This window comes from Myodes glareolus, chromosome 2 (genome assembly GCF_982192425.1).
Source record: "Myodes glareolus chromosome 2, mMyoGla1.1, whole genome shotgun sequence".
Lineage (NCBI taxonomy): Eukaryota > Metazoa > Chordata > Mammalia > Rodentia > Cricetidae > Myodes > Myodes glareolus.
Window position 1 is genome coordinate 8,884,738 of NC_142027.1, and position 15,443 is coordinate 8,900,180.

General features: G+C 49.7%; 1 protein-coding gene across 4 annotated transcripts in view; it reads right to left on the reverse strand.

Moving 5' to 3' along the window:
* Itsn1 (intersectin 1) overlaps window positions 1–15,443 on the reverse strand; it is a 189,439-nt gene that overhangs the window by 14,402 nt on the left and 159,594 nt on the right. For all 4 annotated transcript variants that reach the window (XM_087899157.1, XM_087899163.1, XM_087899147.1 and 1 more), the window contains 4 exons: window positions 14,950–15,056; window positions 9,097–9,280; window positions 4,705–4,803; window positions 2,741–2,908 (listed from right to left, as the gene is read on the reverse strand). In XM_087899157.1, coding sequence (XP_087755283.1) covers window positions 2,741–2,908; window positions 4,705–4,803; window positions 9,097–9,280; window positions 14,950–15,056 — 558 coding nt within the window. The remainder of the gene's footprint in view (window positions 1–2,740; window positions 2,909–4,704; window positions 4,804–9,096; window positions 9,281–14,949; window positions 15,057–15,443) is intronic.

Below are 15,443 nucleotides of genomic sequence, written 5' to 3' on the forward strand. Positions count from 1 at the left end.
TGGGGCTTCGCTCTGCTATCAGGGTGTGGTGGGTGCCTCTCCCCTTCGTTTATAGAGAAGTGGGGCACCAGGAAGAAAGCTGGCTCACTAGCTCTCCCCTTGGCTATCTGTGCCATGTGGGGTGCTGCACTTTATTCTCAATAGCTAGAACCAGCTCCAACAGGAAATCCCCGCAGGGCTCAAAGAGTGCCCAGGGCTTCTGAAAAGTGGCAGAACTCATGAAAAAGTTCGTGGACAAAAGCTACTTTCCCACATGGAGAGTCCAGACCCCGGGACTAGAGGGGCTGCAAAATTGGTGGGGGTACCAAGTGACCCCTCGAAGCCCTACACAGCAGTGTGGTGCATGCTGAATCTCACCCCACTTACTAGTTTAGAAACTGTGCAGGGAATGGCTGCCTTCCTCCACTCACAGTTGAGGGGCAACTGGGGATGCTGATGCCCGACCCCAGCATCTCCCTGGAGGCTGCCATCTCCAGCCAGCCTATGGCCCACATGACCTCATATGAGACAGACTCTTCAGCTGTCTTCAAGAGAAAACTCTCCAGATCATGATGGTAACACACTTCTCTAACGAAAATATCTGGGAAGAGGCCATGGAGCTCACAATAATGTCCCCTAAGAGATGTTGGTGGCTACGCGCCCACTTCTGATGTGGGAGGAAAACTGACAGTGATTTGGTGACCAGAGAGAGACCCAGAGGTGACAAGAGTCCATTCTACTTGACTCTTAGGTCTAAGGATGGAGGACCTCTAATCTCCCGGCTGAGGCTCTGAGGGAGCCTGGAAGGCCCATGGAGACAGCCCAACAGGAGGTCTCTTGATGGGCAGGAAGGATAGACTGATCTCAAGGCACAAGGCAGATCACAAACTCTCCAGATGTAGGGGCACACTTTCTGTTTTCTAATGTGTATGAGTGCTTTGCCTCTGTAAACCACATGCATGCCGGTATCAGTGAAGCTCTGAAGAGGGTGTCCCCTCCCCTGGAATTAGAATTATAGGTAGCTGTGATCTACCCTGTGGATGTTCAAAACTGACCCAAGGGTCCTCTACAAGAGCAGCCAGTGAATGCTCTCAACTGCTGAAACTCTAGGGGCCCCAATCTTTCTCTCTCTCTCTCAAAATAGCCTTGGGATTGAGTTCTAAACAATGGCATGTGAGCAGATAATAAATGGTTCTTTGTGTATATGAATGAGTGAGCCAGCCAACCAAATATTGTCCCTGGGTTCTAAAATGAGGACCCACAGCCATCTCTTCAGCTTCTGCAGGGCTGCTGATACTTACACTGAGGGGGCACACTTACACTGTGGGGCTGGGAGGATAGGGCAAGGGTGGCCTCCATGCAGTGAGAAACCACAGGGAAGGAGGGTGAGTGAGATACATTCTCCCTGGGTGTTTTGGGAAATTCTAGCAACCTGTACATATACATGTATGTATGAGTGTACATGTATGTGCCTGCACACCCATGTACAGAGAAAACACAAGCAGAAAGAATGAGAGCAAAGGTTACAGGACAAGGAGAGCATGAAACCCAGCAAAGACGAGTGTGTGGGTTAGAAATCCAGATGACTCACCAACACAGGCTTTTAAAAAAGAGCAAAATGCAAAACACCTTGAAAATGCAAGCTGGTCAGAAAAGAAAAAAAAACTGAGAAAAAATGAGCAGATCCTCAAAGCAGAATGGAAACAAGATCATTAGAAGACTAGACTTCAAAGGTAGTGTTAGCCCTGAGCGCCCTTTGGACCTGTTGGCACTGAGGCTCCACTGAGTGGCAGGGTGATGGGAGATGAATCCAAGACTGAGGTGAAGGGCTGGGCAGAGTGACTCTCCAAAGCCGGGCTGGACGGCGCCTGACTCGATGGCACCGGGCTCGACGGCGCCTGACTCGACGGCGCCTGACCCGATGGCGCCTGACTCGATGGCGCCTGACTTGACGGCGCCTGGCTCGACGAGTAAATGGCAAACTGAAGTGAGGAAGAAATAGGCAAGGAAACTTTGCTGGTTTCGGCTTTGGTACGTGGAGGTGAACATGCTTCCTGGACTCTGCCCACTGGGCAGCTCTCATACAACACCATGGCTGTAATTCACCTGTTCAATGTGAGCCCCAAATTCCCTCTATATATAACATGGGGTGGCCGAGGTAGCAATCCACTCAGGGGAAATGCAAGTTCAAGCAGCAAAGACAGGCATGCGGGAAGTTTCAAAAAAGCAAGTAGTTCACGGTCAAAATTCACAACATAGGAGCCGAGAGTGTGGCTCAGTAAAAGATACTTTAACCGTCATGCAGGAGACCCTGGGTTTGGCGGCTAGTACAGAAAAAAAAAATCACAGAACAAATAGAAAAATAAGGCATGCTGATTGAGCACTATCAGAAACAACAGGTGAAAGAATATGACCCTTAGATACTGGAATGATCAGATGTTGAAATACATACGAATACATTTTAAGTGTGTTAAGAAACAAACAAGAAACATGAACATTTAAACAAGGAACAAGACACACAAATGAAACTAGAACATTTGAGAAAATAAATAAATTTTTGGCAATGGAAAATATAACAGAAATTAAAAATACGCATTGGTTGCGTTACAGAGGAGCAGAGAGGCAGCTGTGATGAGGAAAGAAAATGGTCCATTTTCTCATCCCTTCTGTGCTTCCTGCCCTCGCTCAGCTGAGAGTGGTCCAGGTCCCGCCCCGCCCCGCCCCGCCCCGCCCCGCCCCGCCCCGCCCCGCAGGTGCCTACCTCAGAAAGGCCCTCACACTGCACGTGGGCTTGGATCCACTCCAGCCGGTCCGAGTTTTCCTTCTCTCGCACCCCCTCGTTCACCTGGGAACACAGTTCTTCTGCCTTCTCCAGGGCATGCTTCAAGTGGCTGTGGTCGGGGTGGTTTTCAGGGGTGTTTTCTAGGATCTATACGGGAGAAGGAAGGGCAGCAGCAGCCTTGTCAGGCTGCTTTCCACAGTGGATGGACCTGGTTCCTGCATGGTGCCCACCACAGCCATGACTCGGAGTGTAAAGACCACTCTGCATTGACTCCATTGAGTAGCCTTGGACTTGGCAGGGGCTATACTTGGTGCAGGAAGGTGATCCTGCCCTCGAGCCTTTGGCCCAACCTCATACCCTTGAGCAAACCGTGATCTGTCCTGCAGAATGCTGTCCCCCCAGCATGAACGCCAAACCACACACATACACACTCCGGATCTGTGGTGGCGTACACAACTGTGCAGCTAGAAGGGACTCGGAATTTCTGTTCTAAAAATCTTCACTCTATTTCACAAAGAAAGAAACTCAGCCAGAGACCAGGAACAGACGCCAGGCTTCCCTGCTGGCACCAGCAGCTGTTCCTCCCCAGCTCCCTCGCCTGAGGGAGCCAAGGACCGAATTGGGTGTTGGCACTGAACAGGCTCCCATGAACTCACAAGTATGTAGGGCACCTTAAGGTGAGGTGGGGCAATGCCATGCACCATACACTCGTGACCTCTAGAGAACATACATAGCTGTATGTTCCTGTGCATCCCGGGAATCAATCCGGACGGTTCCCCTGAACAAATATGCATGTTTTGTGTATGTATGGAGACACATGTGTATGTATGTGCGTTCGCTAGTGGGTGGAGGCCAGAGGGCACCTCCAGCTGTCATTCCTTAGGAACCAGCTTCCTCATTTGTGAGCTAGCAAATAAAAATCAGCCCGTGAAAGACTCAGTTATCTGAACCTCTGTGCCACTGAGTCAGCTCTCGGGTCTTTCTCTTAGCTGCTCCGTGGGGCAGCAACAACTGTGTTCTACTAATGCTAGTGTGTGCTTTCCTGTTAAAAGTCAGTGCCTCTTGGTTCCTGATTTTTAGTTTTCTCCTGGTCGGTTAAACCCACTTCAAAGGCTTATTTCCTGCATCAGTGCATAGCTACACAGAGAAGGCAAGGAGCGAAGACAGGAAGACACTTCCCAGAAGAATGAACTCGGGAAATGTGCTACTGTATGGTGTGGTCGGAACTGGGTCAGTCTGAGGCTTAGGTGGGAGGGAGATGGGTTACACATGGGAAGCCTGAACAAATGCATACACTTCATGTGCGTGTACACGTACACACGCACATGTGGGGAGGGGCACCCACATCCCAGAGTAGCCATGAGCATGCTCCTACAGTTAGGTTTCTAAATGCTACTCAAATAAAGGAACCAATTTCTACCTCCCTGGGGAGCCAGTTCCTTCCCCTCCAGCTCCATGGCTCAGAGGGCAGTCGAGCCTGCTGCTCATTTCCGGGTGTGGAAACTTGAACCACTACTTCTGTTTTCTCTGGAACTGGCTTTCTTGAAAGACCAGGAGGAAACAGGGGTCTGGTATTGGGAAGAGCATCAGGGAACGACCTTCCTGAGACAGACGCTAGGAATTGTGTTTCTCTCTCTTTGTGGCTCCAAACTCTGCACAGAGGCGCTGTGCCAGTGCTGGGACCGCACTGAGAACAGAACTCTCATCCTCTGCCTTCGAAGCCACTTGGTTGCCATCTGAGGGCTCTGTTTTGTTAGTCTTTTTCACACAGAACCATCTTTTCCCTCCCAGTTACCAAGCAGATGGCTTCAGCACCCTGTGAGCATATGACAACCCCCAGGTGCACTGGCTGGGAAATTCATCCCTGCCTCCAGTCACCTCTGGCAACCTCCAGCTGCCGCCAGCCTTCCTCCGCCTGCAAAGGCACAGGTGGTGGTACTTACATTTTTAATGATCAGCGGGTATCTCGTGACGCGCTGCATAGGCTTCAGGATAAAACTGGACAGTGGCATCCCTTTGCACCGAGGGTCCATTGCCAGTCTCTAGAAGAGAAGAATGTTTTTTTTAAAATGTGCATTAGAAATCTGCAAAATCTACAGTCAGTCAGTAACATTGCACCCGTCATTTAGGACTCTCTGGCCATTACCAATCCATCTGGATAGTAACTGAGAAGCCTGGAGTTGGAAGGCATTGTCCAGCTGTCATGGTCCAGGCTGAAGACATTTGCAGAGGGAGGACATTGTGCTGGTTTGAAAGAAAATGGCCCCCAAAGGGAGTGGCACTGTTAGGAGGTGTGACCTTGTTGGTGCTGTGGGAGAATGCTCTTGTACACTGTAAATATTTATCACTCTTATTGGTTTAATAAAATGCTGATTGGCCAGTTGCCAGGCAGGAAGTATAGGCGAGGCAACCAGACTAAGAGAATTCTGGGGAAGAGGAAAAGCAGAGACTCAGTCACCAGCTGTACATAGAGGAAGCAAGATGAGAATGCCTCACTGAGTAAAGGTACCAAGTCACATGGCTAAGCATAGATAAGAATTATATGTTAATTTAAGTTGTAAGAGTTAGTTAATAATAAGTCTGAGCTAATAGGCCAAACAGTTTATAATTAATATAAGCCTCTGTGTGTTCTCTGAGGGGCAGCAGAACTGGGTAGGACAGAAACTTCTGTCTACAAATGGCACCCAATGTGGGCCATGTACACATGACCCTGAGATTAAGAGTCTCATGCTCTACTAACTGAGCTAGTAAAGCCAGCCACCAAAGCCACATCTTTAATACCAGGCTTATTGCTTAGCAGACTAAAGACTCATGTGTTCAGAAAAAGATAGAGATATACAATAAAGACAGATTCAGATGAAAAAAAACTCTAAATGGTTTACAGTATGTTTAAAAATATACGTAGACTTGGGAGAGAGAAGAAAAAGAATAGAGAAAGTCCTTTAAAAAATAAAAAAATAGAGTAGTCAGTAGAGGCGCATGCCTTTAATCCCAGCACTAGAGAGAAATATAAAACTGGAGGATTCAGATTCCACTCACAGTCTCATTCTGAGATTCCTGGAGGCAGGATCACCATTTCAGACTAAGGTAGAGGTAAGAGCCAGTGGCTGGTTATTCTGCTTTTCTGACCTCCAGGTTGAACCCCAATATCTGTCTCTTGGTTTTTATTAATCATGCTACATGTTGGAGTAGGTGTGGTCTTGTTGGAGGAAGTATGTCATTGTGGTGTGGAGGCGGGCTTTGAGGTCTGGTATATGCTCAAACCACACCCAGTAAGACAGACCACTTCCTGCTGCCTGCAAGTCCAGATGCAGGACTCTCAGCTCCTTCTCCAGCACCATGTCTGCCTGCAGGCCATCATGTCCCACCACGATGATAATGAACTAATCCTCTGAAAATGTAAACAACCCCATTTAAATGCTTTCCTTTATAGGAGTTGCTGAAGTCACGGTGTCTCTTCACAGCAATAGAAACCCTAACTAAGACAGATGAAGACTCTCAGATGTGGGCTCTCCACACCCTGCCTCCAGACTCAGTATACCTTCCCTGAGAGGAGATTCTAGCTTCAGAATTTCTTCCAGATATCTGAAAACCTTTGTGATATCCCAGGGGCCCGAAAGAGTCAAGACTATGAATGAGAGCAAAAATCCCACTAAGTGCTAGGGAAACCAGAAAGACATAAAATCGTCTCATTTCAGATGTATCTAATTCCCGAGTAGGTTTCAGTGAGTCCTGGGCCGGGCTAGATGGTAGAGCCAAGACCTGGGGTCCATGACTCCAGTCTGGGGTGGGCCCTGCCATGAATCTTCACCTCTTGGTGTTTTTCCTCTTACCACTTTATTAAAAAAAGAAGCATTTATTTATTATTTATGTGTGTGTGCATATGTGTGTCCTTGTGTGCTTATGTGTCTATGTATGTATGTATATATGTGTACATGCGTATGTGTGCACATGTGCATCCTTGTGCGTTTATGTGTACCAGTGTATATATGTGTACATGTGTGTAGGTGCACATGTGTGTGTCCCTGTGTGTTTATGTGTGCCTGTGTGTGTATGTGTACATGTGTGCAGGTGCACATGTGTATCCCTGTGCATGTGTGCACATATGTGTAGGTGGGTGCACATGGAGGTCAGAGGCGACTCTGGGAGCTGGCTCTTGCCTACCTTTCTGTAGGTTCTAGGGCTGGCTTGACGCTTGACCAGCAATTGCTTTACCCTGGATCACCTTCCCAGCCGCCCAACCTCCTGCCACTCCTGCTAACTCTGTCAACCTCTCCAGTGGACAGGAATTCTTCTACCACAAAAAGGAGTACCTCACCTGCCCGCAATAAAGATGTCTGGGGTCCACTTTAATTAATGCCTTAGGCACAAACATCTAGAGTTCTGGCACCATCAGTCTCTGACCTGGTGTCAGTTTGTGGTCGCCATCATTTTGGAAACATAGGAGGCAGAACTCCCATCAAGCGAGCAACAACAGTGAGAAGGACTGGAGGGGAGAGGCAGCAACCCCGCCTGGGCTTCCATCAGCCTGCCTGAGCTAAGGCAGGGATGGACACATTCTGCCCATGGCTGGGAGCTGAGCTCTTGGCTGAAGTTACAGCAGCCTGTGGTGCTAGCTTCCTGGCATCTACCCTCATCTTCATCTCAACCTTGTCTCACTTCTTAGCCGTGGCTGTCCTCAGAATGCCTCATTCTCTGGCTAGCACAGCAAAGCAGAGAAACACCAGAGCAGAGGACACTGTGTGTATGGAGGTTCTGATGAAGATGTCACAGTGATGATTCAGGGAACGTGAGTCCCGAAGTGAGAGTGACCCCCCGACACCAAAAGCCGGGGCACATAACTGTGATGATTCAGGGAGCATGATTCCTGAGGTGAGGGTGACCCTCTACCACCAAAAGTCGGGCACAAAGATATGCTGCTCATTCTGGAAAAGACACTTGTTTCCAGGAAGTCACTAATTCTTCCTGTTTTCTTTCTTTCTCCTGAGAGAGGTAAATGCTGCTTGAGGGCCCCTGTGACTAGTATGGACCCACTCTGAGCCACACCAAGTACCAGGGCGAATAGCCTAGTGCAGACACCTCTAACAGCCTTGGCATCAGCTCTGCAAATGTGCCCTGGTGGACATGGCTCTCTAGACTCTGCTAGCCTTACAGCAAGGCTGTGTGAGACCCATGGGCTGCCCAGAGCTCAAGTGCTGTGGGATCCTGTATACTATAAATATGTGTTGTTCTCATTGGTTGATAAATAAAGCTGCTTTGACCTGTAGCAAGGCAGAATAGAGCCAGGTGGAACATCCAAGCAGAGATACAGGAGAAGAAGGATGGAGTCTGGGAGACACCATCCAGCAGCCCAAGGAATAACATGCCAGTAGACTAGTAACGTGACAACCATGTGGCAATTCGTAGATGAATAGAAATGGGTTAATTTAAATGTAAGAGCTAGCTAGTAATAAGCCTGAGCCATTGGCCAACCATTTAATATTAAGCCTCTGAGTGGTTATTTGGGAACTAGTGGGCGGGAGAGAAACCTCTGATTCACCCCAGCCCATGACTCTCCAATGGAAAGGAGCAGTGGTGGCTGAGCTTGACACATCTAGGGAAAGGGACCCTCAGTTGAGGAACTGTCTCCATCAGATTGGCCTGTGGGATATTTTTTAAATTGCTAATTGATGTAGAAAGGCTTGGTGCACTCTGGACGACCCAATCCCTCAGTCGGTGGGCCTGGGCTGTTTAAAAAAGGTAGCTAGATATGATCCTGAGAGCAAGCCAGGAAGCGGCATTCCTCCAAGATCTTCGGTTTCTGCCTCCAGATCCTTGCTGTGAGCGCCTGCCTGTTCCCCATAATGACAGACTCTTACCTGCAAACCAAAACAACTCTTTCCTTCCCCTTTGGTCAGAGTGTTTTATTCCTGCAACAGGAAGCAAGCCAAAACCGGGACCAAGGTGCTATGGGGACCCTGGGTATTCCCTCTGAGCCCAGAAGGCAGAGGCTGGCAGGGAACTAGGAATATTGATGCTAACTGAAGGGGGCCCCTGTCTGCATGAGGCCAGAAAATGAAATGAAGGAAGTAGACACACTTCTTAAAAATACCATGGCCACCTGGAGAACATATCCCTGAAGCCATCCGAAGCTTTCAAGCCCAAGGGTGACTCTCCTGTCTGAGCACGCCCCTTGGTGTGAACCACACCTGCAAGTTCAGTGCCCCCCACGACTTCCACCGATCCCCAATGGCCTTCGGTGGAAAGCTGCTTGCGGACTTGTGACGAACCCCTTAACATCAAGATGGCACTATGGAGAGGGTCCCCAAGTCTCCCGATAGCCCCGACTCCCTTACTTTGACGAAGTCCTTGAAGTCGGGGGCCTCGTCGGTCTTCTGCTGGATGAGGGCAGCCCCATTGAGCTGGCAGCTGCAGAAGCGGATGTAGGGCTGCATGTGGGGCAGCTGGGCACTCAGGATGTCGCCGATCATCTTCACGGGCATCTTCTCTCCGGACATCTTCTTACGGACTCTCAGTGCTCTGCACGGAAACATGGCAGGTGAGCTGCCCACCCCACACCGCCTGACACGCCCCACACCGCCTGACACGCCCCACCCCTCCAGGTTGCAGAGATATGGAATGAGCGGGAGGGACATGGACCTGGGGCCCACTAATGCATCTATTTGGGAGACAAGGGTCATAGAAGGACATGAGCTTAGTACAATGGAGAGGGATCGCCTGGGCGGTTTTCTTCAGCGTGGGGGCTGTTACATTTTTTTCTTTCTTTGTTGCCCCCCTGCATTATCTATGGTGAATGCCCCAGGCTGGTTCAGTCTGAGCACAGAGCCATTTCCGGGACCCTAATCTTCTGAGGAAAGTGACGTCACCATCGGAAGGAGAGACAAACTTTCAAATCCATTGCCACAATCTCAGTGTGTTTCTCAAAGTTTCCCAAAGTTAGGTAAAAATGATCACATGAAGTATTTCTCCTGTCCATGGCTTCATTGATGTGTCTAATTTAAAGCTGACCAGATAAATAATCATGAAAAAACAAAGTCAAACAATTTCCTCCCTGAAAGCTGGGAAAAGCTGCTAAGGGACAGGGAGCGTTCCTTCCCGGGTCTACCTGCTGCATGTAGCATTCAGGGCCACGGCAGCCAGGATGGAGCGTCCTTCCTTCCATCTCTAAAGTGTGCAGTCTTACCACATGGGAGATGCTCAACTTCCACACAGTGAGGGTACTAAGACACTGGGGCCAGACCACGTGTGAGACTGCGTGTTCAACCGCCCTAACGATGGCAGGAGGGTGGGTGAGGGGTGGATGGTACAATATGGGATTTCAACACAAGGCTGGAAGCTATCCCACTGAATTTTTGTGACTACTTTCATGGTCACAGTGGCGAAACCATGAGGTGTGGGCAAGGCTCCGCAATTCCAAGGAGGCTCCACCATCCAAGTCTCCAGCTTTAAAAAGTGCAGGCCATTTGCTTTCTTTATCCCTCTTTTTTTTTTTCAGCTAAAGAAATTTTCCTCGTCTGAGGAAAACCAAGGAAGGAAACTTGGGACAACAGGTCACAGAAGAAATCAGCAGTTTCCGTTCTGGTGCGTGCTCCTGCGGGGCAGGTAGGCAGTGGCCACGTGGGCCTGAGCAGAGCAGCAGCCTGGGGTCCTCGGGATGGCCCGAGGACTTCGTTCCACTGGAGGGATGTGGGAGTGTCCCCGAAGAACTTTGCTCCAGCATTAGCCACTGGTAATTTTGGAGGCTGAGAAAAGAATGACCACGTCACAGCTTGCTAAGATCCCTTCGATCCCTTGTTTCCTCGAAAGCAGCTTTTCTGGGAGGATGAGACAGGGATCTCCCCTCTTTCTTCTCCTTAAACGATGGGGGAAGATGAGAAAGGGTGGGTCTGGGGGCAGAGCTCGCACGTTCATGGTCACTGTCTCAGGATGTTGTCATCCCTGGGATCTGATAGAGTCGAGTTGTCTAACCAGGAAGTCAGCTTGAAATCATAGCCTGGCTTACTGCTACTAGGATCAACTGACAGTCTCTTTCTAGAATGTTCTGCATGGGTCAGAGGTGAAGAAGAGGGTGAGCCAGTGAGTCAGCTGTGGTAGCCACAGTCCTGAGAGTACCGAGACCTTGGTGAGCGGCTTCCTCATAGAAAGGGCCGTCCACACGTGAGAGGCCTTGATCTGCAGTGGGGAGCGGTCAGCTAAGAACGTCCAAGTTACGAAGCAGTCACCAGTGACCGATGACACATCGGTGGCTCCATCTAATGTCCACAGACAGAGTGGACAGTGACAGCCAGAGTCCCAACATCTGTTATCGTAGGTCCCAGGGTCCAAGGTCAGATAAGACTGTTGGTCACTCTTCTCCCCCAGTATCATTACACAGAACCTTCTAGCACTATGAAGCTAGCCAGTATTATAGGTACACCTTGATTTCTCTGCCCTGTGACTCAGGTATGTGCTCTCATCAGCGGTAGGGTCTTATCATCAGATTCTGGGGGACGACCGTGCTGGACAGTTTTCTATCAGCTTGACACAAGCTGAAGACACCCGAGAGGAGGGAACCTCAGTTAAGAAAATGCCTCTGCAGCATCAGGCTGGAGGCAAGCCTGCAGGCCATTTTCTTAATTAGTGATTGATTAGGGCAGGCCCCACCCACTGTGGTTAATGACATCCCTAGGTTGGTGGTCCTGCGGTCTATAAAAAAGCAGGCTGAGCAAGCCAGTCAGCAGCACCCCTCCATGGCCTCTGCCTCAGCTCCTGCCTCCAGCTTCCTGCCCTGTTTTAGTTCCTGTCCTGACTTCCTTCAGTGATGAACAGTGATGTGGAGGCAGAAGCCAAATAAACCCTTTCCTCCCCAGATGCTTTGGTCATGACTGACCTCGCTGCCAAAACAGTTTAGAGGCGCTGGGAAAACCCAGGACTCGGGGCTCTGATAGGCTCTATGGGGAAGGCAGAACTGAGGGGAATGCCATCACTGGGGCTGGGCACAGGCAGGCCAAGACCAGGAGCATTGAGTGTCCTCTGTCCTCCTCCCCTTATTTTCGGAGACAAGGCCTCTCACCCAAACTCGCTGATTCAGTTAGACCGGCTCGCTAGTGAGTCCCCGAGATTCTCCCATCTCTGTCCTCCAGCTCTGGTATTACAGGAACACGCTTCCACACCCGGTTTTTATGTGGGTGCTGGGGATACCAATCAATCCCCCTAAACATCTTCCCAGCTCCCTATATATATTTTGTTTTGTCTTGTTTTGTTGTTGTTGTTGTTGTTGTTTCGAGACAGGGTTTCTCTGTAGCTTTGGAGCCTGTCCTGGCGCTAGCTCTTGTAGACCAGGCTGGCCTCGAACTCACAGAGATCCGCCTGCCTCTGCCTCCCGAGTGCTGGGATTAAAGGCGTGCACCACCACCACCCGGCTCTATATGTATGTTTTAATGAAAACTTTGGTGTCTATTTTCAAACCGTGTGCCTCTAATACTTCACGTGCAGTGCTTGTAGGTTCAGGGATCAACAGCCCATTTCTCCCAGATGGCAGGTGGGCTCCCTCCAAATGGGGGTGTGTAGTGATATTTCATTTGTATTTTAATAAATAAAGCTTGCCTGAAGATCAGAGAGTAAAGCAGTTCCACTGGTCAGCCTTACAGACCAGGCAGTGGTAATACACATTTAATCCCAGTAGCCACACTAGTTTACCATAGAAACCGGGTGGTAGTGATGCATGCCTTTAATCCCAGTCCTAGAGGGGAATATAAAACCAGAGGAGACAGCTCTCAGACAGCCTCATTCTGAGATTCCTGGAGGCAGGATCGCCATTTCGGACTGAGGCAGAGGTAAAAGCCAATCACTGGCTGTTTTGATTTTCTGAATTTCAGGTTGAACCCCAATATCTGTTTCTGGGTTTTTATTAATCGTGCTACAGGGGTGAGTACTCGGTTCTCCCCTGAGCCCAGGGCCCGCTCTCTGTACTTAGCTGAGCCAGGAACATGTTGTGTGAAGGCCTCTGGAATATGAAAGCATAGACATTGTTTACAACCTGGGTGTGGTTCGAACCCTTCCACAAAGACCTGAGGCTAGGAGCTTGGGGTAACACTGAGTGGGTGGAGGCTTCAGTAGGCAGCCGGGTCATCGGGTGCACTGGTGTTTGTAATGGGTGTTATATTGATAAATTGTCTGTTTTGGGCAACTTCCTGGGAGGCTGGCCTGAAAATAAGATTAGCTCCCCCAATTCAGAGCCAGGTATGTTTGTCTCAAAGTCTCCTCAAGACCTCTTGTCTGTGGGTGTGGCTGCCCTAACTGTGTGGCAGGAAGGGAGAGAACAGTAAGACATCCCAAGAGCAAACACTCCGCCTGAAGGTGCGCCATCTCCCACAGAGGCCACTTCTGTTTATCCCCGGTATAAAAGTGTCTGCGGTAGGAGGGAACTCTGGCTGATGCCTCAGTTTCCCCTGGATACTGTAGGAGCCCGATTTGATGATTCAGCACTAACTGCTGTTGGTTCTTGGAAGCCTCACCAGTGGGGGACACTTGGCTCTAGCCAGGTCTCTCTCTCCTGAACTCCAGCTGGCCTCAACAGAACTTCCTCTGTTGGTTTCTGCTAGATACTGTGAGCAGCTGCTTTGATGAGGTTCTGGCACCCTCATCTCACATTCTTTCTGAGTACCTACCTACCTACCAACCTACCTACTAACCTACCTACCTATCTACCTACGTACCAACCTACCAACCTACTTACCTACCTACATCCTGCTCTTTATTCATTTACCTTGGCTTGCTACTTAATAGATTCATAATTTGGGACCAAAAGCACAACTGCTGTAGATCAATCACTTTGGACCACGCACAGCACCCTTTGAAGAGCCTCTTAGGGCCCTGGTTAATTCCTTTCAGAGAAAGCTATTACAGAAGAACAAGTCAGATCCCAGCCTCTGGTTTCCTGACTTGCCACATGACCTCTCCTTTATTATTGGCCATGAGACCCTCACCTAAAGGCTGTTGTGCTAAATAAACATTATTTTCTTTATTTATGGAGATGATAACCTCAGGTTTTTGTTATAGGCACAGAAAAGAGTAAGAAAACTGCCATTTTACAGATGTGGACACAGAGGCCAAGAGATTGACCGTAAAGCCACTCAACCAAAGGCATAGAGCCAGAGAATAGCAACGAGAAGTGAGCCCAAGAGTCGGCCACCCCACCTATGCACAGAGAGCTTCCGCGGTGTGAGCGTAGGCACGGAGGGAGCAGACGCCACGCTTATTCCTTCATGCTCGCTTCTCTACACCTCCTGGCTCCCTCTCCCCAGCTACTCCAATTACAGACCCAGGAACCTGCAGTTACCGCACAAGTACACAGCAACTGGGCTCAGGACATGGCAGCTTCTCGGTGACCTGAACATAGAGATCAGGAATGAATAGGGGTATCTGAGGACTGTCTGCAGTGCTCAGTCAGAAAGAAGTTGGAAGGGGAGCTCTTGCTCCCAGTTGCCATGTCCTCTCCCTGGGGACCAGAACTTAATCTGCTCTCTCAAGCAATGTCACACATAGGACATTGCTTGAGAGATAGGATATAGGATATATATCTATAGGATATAGATCCGGGGTTCTGATGGATTTTGATTTTGTTTTTAAAGAACTGGGGGAATCTTTATTGTCTAATTCAATCCTCTAAGTGTGTAGATGGGGAAACTGAGGCATAAAGAGGTGAGGTCTAAACCCAGGTCCCTTAGCTCTGACCCTGCAGCAGCCTCTGCAGACTACACAGGTATAAAGTATAATTGGCCTCAGGAAGCAGCAGGAACCTCCTGAGATCCTTTCCCATTCCACACGTTCCCTCTGCAGTCCAGAGCCTCACAAGACAGACAATCCCTGCTTCCCAGGTCTGAGGCTAGGCCCTGGGGCTAGAACTGCTCCACCCACAAGGATGGAGCCAGCCAGCAGTCAGAAGTCAAGACTGTCCCAGCTAAGGAAAATCTGCCACTATTGTCAGGGTAGGAACCCGCACGCCTGGGCAGTTCACGCCCCACTGTGAGGACTCCATAGTGTATTTCCAGGAGGGACCGGAGCACAGGAAGGTGAGGGAACTTTGAGAGGCAATGGCTGGGCTGGGGTGGTGGCAGAAAGAGACCCAGGGCAGCATGCGTGAGGGACAGACGGACTACACAGCGTTGCTGGTGTACATGCCAGGGAAGTGAGAGGGAAATGCTTACTTCAGCAGTTTGATATTACACATGATCAGCTCCTTCCAGTTAACAAAAATCATAGCAACCTCTTTTTCTGTCAGCAGCTCAGACTCCATCAGGGGTTTCTGAAAGACCTACAGGTGTGGGAAAGGAAGCCGTTCAGAAAGCAAACAGTTAGCTCAACACACACACAGACACATGCACACATGAACGCACGCACACTCGGGCATGCTCGCTCAGCTTCATTTAGCACGCACAAGGGAGAGGACTCAGAGACTTCACCTTCTCCTGAGAGGACAAGGGTTTGACAAGGGGAACCCAGGAGAGGCTCCGAGGAGACTTGCTTGATTCCATCAAAAGGAAGCTAGGAGGTTAGTGGACCAGCATGCATGTGGGTAGGGCTGCCTCACGCGGTTCACCGTGCGGACATGGGAGTTGGAGGATGCCTGTGGAGATGTGTGGCCCCCTTTTTACACCCAGACAAGTCATGGGCATTGTTAGGAAGCACAGAGCTTGAAGCA